We start from the raw sequence: 6,592 nt of genomic DNA on the forward strand, positions 1-6,592 counted from the left end.
ACCAAAGTCAACAATCTCCACCAACACCATTTTACCCGAACCAACAACAAACTCAACCAACACCATTATACCCGAACCAACAACAATCTCAACCAACACCTTATTATCCAAATGTAAGTCTCTGTGACGAATCGTCCGACGAAGAAGTTCCCGAAACACCACCCGAGCCCGCGCCCGAAACCGAACGTGATTCGAGAAAAGGAAAAGCAAAGAAAGTGAAGTGTCCGAAGACTCCGTGGACCGACACGGAGACACGTATTTTAGCGGAGCGTTTTGTGTATGTTTTCGAACATCCGAACGTCAGAAACGACCAAAACTATAATTCATTTTGGGGTGAAGTCCGAAGGCAATATAATTCGTTGGTTACGGTGCAAAGACGTCCGGATCAAGTTAGTGGAAAATGGTCTAAAATTCAAAGGGATGTGAAGATATTTATTGCTATTTATAGTAAGTACGATAAAATGTGGGAAAGTGATTGTAGTAACGACGACATTATGACCGCGGCCCGAACCGCGTTCCATGCGCAAACGAAAAGGCACTTTGTGTTCGAGCAAGCGTGGCGAGTGTTAAGGAGTGCCCGAAGTTTATTGAAGGTGAAAGTATTACGACTGCCAACAAACGGAAAGAACCCGATGATATACCAATTAATGTTCCAACCGAGGGAAGTTCGAACCCGAACACGAGCATGCATCCCGACCCAACCCAAATGGAAAATTTGTTAAAGGATACCGACCCAATCCGACGTCCTCCAAGTCGAGCTAAAAGTCAAAGGGACTCTTTCTCATCCGATGCCGCGAGCCGTTTATCTTCCGATGAAGTTCGCCTAAAAATTGCTCAACGAGCAGAAGCTTCACAAGATGTGGTGGATCGAACAATGAAAAATCTACAAAAAGATAGCAAAATGCGTACGATGTTTAAAGGGTTGAAGCTTCTTTCGAAACCCGTGTCGACCGATTTGGCTCCCGATGAATACGATATGCTAATGCGGGCTCGAGAAAAAATTAAGAAAAAATACGCGAAGAAATTGGAAAACATGGACGACGACGACAACGACGACGAGTAGTTTGATTTTTTAGTTTTCTAGTATTTTTAGTTTAATTGTCGTAATCTTTTAATTTTTAATTATTGTAATTTTTTTTTATATTTTTAATGAAATGGTAGTTTTATGTTTTTTTATTTAAAATGTATTTTATAAGTATTAATAATTATTTGATAAAAAAAATAATAAAAAAAATGGAAGGAGGAGTGTCATGGTTGGCAGTGGTTAGTCCAGGTTTAGTCCTGAAAAAGGAGGTAAGAAGGAGGTGCTGATGTGGCGCTGAATGATTGGTTAGTCCTGGAGGAAGTATTGTCTTTGTTGGGAGCGCTCTTATAGTTAAAACTATCACACCATAGGCTTTTTGTGATTGGTAATTGTATTCTGCCAAATCATGTTAGCTTTCTTCCTCATAATTATCTCACCCTCCTTGAAAGCTTTTTGTGATTGGTAATTGTATTTGTGACGTATATTTTTGGGCACTCTAGTTATAACATGTAGTATCTAGTTATGTGTTAGTGATAGTGGGTAAATTTGATGTGTCAACTTATAAATTCAATGAAAACAATTATGATTATGATAGGGAGTTGTCTGACTTTCGTGCATCTTAACACATCAATTACAACCTTCTCACAACTTCATATTTGCTCATCACAACTAGAGTTGGTCTAATATTCGTAGACTTATTTTGAATATTTTTCTTTGAAAAATCATATTGGGCTCATCACAACTAGAGTTGGTCTCATATAATGTTGTTGGCTCTCAAGTTTATAAAGTTAAAAGCTTCATAGATCTGAAAACTCATCTTATTAATGATTGGAGAAAATAAGCTAAACAGATGTTTTAAACTAATATGCTTGCCTTTCAAAAAAAAAAAAAAAAAAAAAAAAAAAAAAAAAAAAAACACTAATATGCGTTCATTGATATAGTGACAATCAAACATGCTTTACACTGTTGTACTGTACAATACTGTAAAACATATTTGGTTGTGTCTTAGTAAAAAGTAGTTGTGTACATATCACCCTTTTATTTATGTTAAGACAATTCCTTACATTATCCACAACTCATCACCACTGCACTTGTCTTAAAAAAAATCCAAAAATTAGAAATTATTCATTCGTATAAATTTGCCTTTTTCATCCAGACATTTCTTAATTTTATATGGTAACTGAACATTCTTTTACAAAAACAGATCTTTGGAATATACTTCAATTAGCAGTAAATAAATCGCACAAATAGTCACGGAAAAAGTAAGACAAATCAAAGGAATATTAGATATTAGATAGATGCCTTTTTCTCTAATACTGACATAATTATTCAGCCTATTTGAGCAAAACTGCAAAAGTCATATTCAAATGAAATTAATATATTACAACCACCATGTTCCTTAACGTTAATAAATCATAAGTTATAGGGGCCCACAATCTTACCTCATTATACAACGATAATCACGGATACATCACACTGCACTTATCTTCAAAGACAAAGTCAAAAGTCAACCAAAGAAGAATTTGCACAACCATGGTAACATTAGTTGAATCTTCATCATGTTTCTTGCTACTCCAAAGTAACTGTTTGAAGAAACTGGTACACAAACAAAACCCAAATATTCACCATTTGTTATTATTAACACGCTAAAACAATCTTTTATATACCAATAACCATGTGTACATTCAATCAGACAATATACTTAAATAATTGAATCTATAGTACAAAGCAATAATTCTAGTTGGTGTGTATACTTAAATAAAAGCTAACATACTACAAAAATCAATCATTTCATCATATACTATATTCATATCATACACAAAAGGACACAAAATATATCAAGTTTAATTAACCAACCAGCATTGTTACTAAATTCAATTGTTTACTTCATCATCTTTCTTGACTTGCCTGAATTTTTTGCGGGCAGAGTCGGAATACTTTGTTCGTTTCTAAAGAAATTTTCCGGATCCACAACTGTTTTTATTTTCACCAATCTTTCGAAATTTCCCATGAAATATTTCTCGCCATAAACTTCACCTTCACTATAACTATTCTTGCCAGGAGTCATTACTCCAATATCGAGATCCCGATAATTCAAAAATGCAGCTCGTGGATTCTTCGATACAAATGGTGTCATAAACTCGTACATAACCCTACTTTGATTTATATAATTTGATGCCAATTCAGGGTCTGCATCATCCCAATTAACCGAATATTGGATTTTATAAATGTTCCCAGCTCGGTGAGGGAACGGGGTTGCATCTGCTGCAACCTCCGACATTCTCCCGCCATACGAGTTAAAAACCAACCCGATTTTACCTAATTCAACTAACTTTTGAAAAATCGACTCAAACCCCGATTCAGGAATCGGGGTTTGCACATAGTCCGACTTTCGTTTACCAAAATTCACATTATCCGAATGTCGATTAAGAAAAATCTCCGGCTTCGTAGTGTTTAAATCGAAGTTAGCCCAATAAATGACCGATTCGATCCAACTCACTTCGATACAATCCTCCTTTTTTAACCCCAATTCCGGGAACTTTTGACTCATTAACGCCATTAATCGATCAGAATCGCCTAAAAAATGCGCGATAAACGACGCCCGACCAACTTTCTTTTTATTCACCGTAACCGGTTGTAACAAAATCCTAATAAACAAATCATTATCAATATCCGGCATAATCGACTGCCATTTATAAATAAGTTCCGAAGCATTTTCCGACGTCGTTTTCATAACTCGAAAAACAGTATTAACCTCCGGCACTGAAACTAGTTGTACAGTATACGACAAAATAACACCAAAACTACCTCCACCGCCACCTCGTATGGCCCAAAACAAATCCTCACCCATCGATTTCCGATCCAAAACCCGACCCGTAACATCAACAATTTTAGCATCAATCACGTGATCAACTGACAACCCATATTTCCGCAACATCGTCCCGTAACCACCGCCGCTTAAATGCCCGCCGACACCAACCGTCTGACAAACTCCTGCCGGGAACCCTAAAACTTTACTTTTTTCATAAATTCGATAATAAAGTTCACCCAATTGCGCGCCGGCGCCGACAACCGCAGTTTCGTCGGCGACATTAACATCAATCGACCGGAAATTAAACAAATCAAGTACAATAAAATCCGGTTCCGATGACGTGTACGATATTCCTTCGTAGTCATGGCCGCCACTACGAATTTTAATTTGGACACCGGATTTTTTGGCGCATAGGACGGCGGCTTGGACTTGAGATTCCGTCGTCGGAGTTATGATAACGGAGGGTTTTGGTGTCGTGGTGGTGTTAAATCGTTCGTTTTTAATGTACTCTTGGAGTACGGATTCGTATGTTGTGGTGTTTGCGGTGGAGCTGTATACTACGGCGGAGAGCTCCGCCACTGATTCCGGTGAGTTTAAGGGTAAACATTGTAAAAATGATTGATAAATTGAATCAGGATTTATAGCAGCTTTTGAACATGTGAGGAATAAAAGAGTGAGGAATAAGGAAAGCATATTGGATGAAATTTTCATTATTGGGTACTGAATAATTTTATATGAGGAATATATATAGAGTGTATTTATAGTGTGGATTATATATGTATGTTAGCGCGTTTTATACGAGAATGATAACCTGTTTTGTCGGGCAACACATGTGAGTGTGTGTTTGAAGTTTTTGATTTTTAAAAGGTCGTCGGGGATGGAAGATGGTGGAACGTGGAAGTTTCTTGTTTGCAAAATTGTAAACGGTTGTGGATAGTGACTAGGGATATTTGGAATACATTGAAGTTTTCGTTTTGTTGGTTGGTGAAATAACTTTAAAGCATTGTTCCAAGAGTTACTTAAAATGCGTTATGGCGCGACTGTTGGCTTCCGGCATCTCACCAGAGATCTAGCGTCTTGGGTGAGCTTACCTGCTTTGTTCGTTTCTTGCAGGTTTAGGGATTAGGCCGTCGTTTTTAAGTCACCAACGACCTTTTCCGGTCACTTTGCCTCTGATTCGCAGGTGGTGAACTCCTCTCAGTGTTCTGCGTCTGTCTAGGTTGATGGCCAGTGTTTACAGCGGGGTGGTTGCCTAATTTTGGATAGTAGATCTTTGAGTGTCGGATTTTCTGTTTTTCGGCGGTTTTTAGGTGGAGTCAGTTACCAGTTTGCTTTATTCTTTTATTTTTCTTCCCAAAATGGCGTCTTTTTTACTTTCTCCTGGTTGCTCATGTTGTGCCTCGTTCTTGGTCCCTCGTTGATGTCCCTCGTAATGGTGGGTACAAGAGCTCTTTCCTGGCTATGTTTAGCTTTTTTCCCTAGATCTTCACGCTTCCATGATCTCTGTATCTTCGGTATATTCGGCGAATTTTGGTGTTGGTGCCGAAGTTCCCTCACTGGTGTCTTTGCTATCTTTTGAGTAATGTTCCTACCTGTTGGGTTGGTCTTTTGGTTTTAGTTCACTAGTTCCATCGTTCTCATCATCGATTTTTTTCCTGGCAGTCTTGACCTTGTTACCGACATAGCTTATATGGGTAAGTTATCTGACATGATCTCTTCGTAGATTTTCGAGCGTCAATAGGTGAGATTCGTTCGGCTGATGTACTAGGTGGTCCATTTATTTAACATGTTCATTTAGGATTTTTTTTGCCTATTCGGAGTTCCTTTCGGTTTTCTAGTTGTGGTATTGTGGAGGATGTTATTGGGTTCTCCGACGGGCGATTATGGTAGTTTCATGGTCTGAGATGGGTCCGTGTTCGGTAGACATAGTATTTGTGGGGGTTCTTGCGTTGTGGGGCTCAATGTGGATTTATATGTTTTCGATTTGATAATGGTCGTTTGTTTGTTATGTTGAGATTTTGTTCACACTAGTTGGTTGTTTATGTTACGCTATGTTGGTTTGTTGTCATCATTTGGTGGTTGTGTTTCCTCAATATAACATTAAGTGGAACGTAGTGCAGGTGTAAGAAGTTTTTGGCTATAGGTATGGTTTAATGTATAGTTTATAAACACGTTTTGCATTACCAACATTACAACACCGGTCTAAATGGTTTCTCGAGATCGTCTTTAGCCACCATGGCCTAAACCGACCTTCCTAACACTGGGTTAACCTTAAGTATAACAACCTCAACTTGGGCATAGTTGTAATGACCCATTTGTAGCGACCGGACAAAATCGTCATTGACGGCGCCGTCTACTTAGGTCCGTTACGTGGTCATAAGTCTTTAAAATAACGTTTGACCAAAAATATGTCGCATTCATTTCAGATGTAAAGGTGTTTCAAAGTTTACAAGAATTCTTCAACCAAAAGTTACGTTACTAAGTTATAAGTACAAATGAAACCTATGCGACACAATTTTAAATAAAGTCAAAAGACGCTCCAAGTATGCATATATACTCGACATCCATTGCAAGTATCAAAATAATGAGCGGAAGCATGTATCACATATCGTTCAAAGACCTGAGAAAAACATATAAATCTGTCAACGAAAACGTTGGTGAAATCATAAGTTTAAGTAAGTAATTGAGTAAGTAAAGTAAGTTGAACCACAAGATTTGTAACATTGAAATAATAGTAATACATTCTAAAAGTTAAT

At 37.7% G+C, this 6,592-nt stretch overlaps 1 protein-coding gene across 1 annotated transcript; it reads right to left on the minus strand.

The window, feature by feature from the left end:
• Window positions 1-2,634: 2,634 nt before the first annotated feature.
• LOC139844760 (berberine bridge enzyme-like 21) lies at window positions 2,635-4,658 on the minus strand. The gene has a single exon (XM_071834987.1). The coding sequence runs from the start codon at window positions 4,545-4,547 to the stop codon at window positions 2,907-2,909; it is 1,641 nt and encodes a 546-aa protein (XP_071691088.1). The 5' UTR covers window positions 4,548-4,658; the 3' UTR covers window positions 2,635-2,906.
• Window positions 4,659-6,592: the final 1,934 nt, after the last annotated feature.

Source organism: Rutidosis leptorrhynchoides, chromosome 4, assembly GCF_046630445.1.
Source record: "Rutidosis leptorrhynchoides isolate AG116_Rl617_1_P2 chromosome 4, CSIRO_AGI_Rlap_v1, whole genome shotgun sequence".
NCBI classification, from domain to species: Eukaryota; Viridiplantae; Streptophyta; class Magnoliopsida; order Asterales; family Asteraceae; genus Rutidosis; species Rutidosis leptorrhynchoides.

Coding starts and splice junctions, on each gene's coding strand:
- LOC139844760 (XM_071834987.1), bottom strand. CDS start 4,547: ATGAAAATTTCATCCAATATGCTTTCCTTATTCCTCACTCTTTTATTC.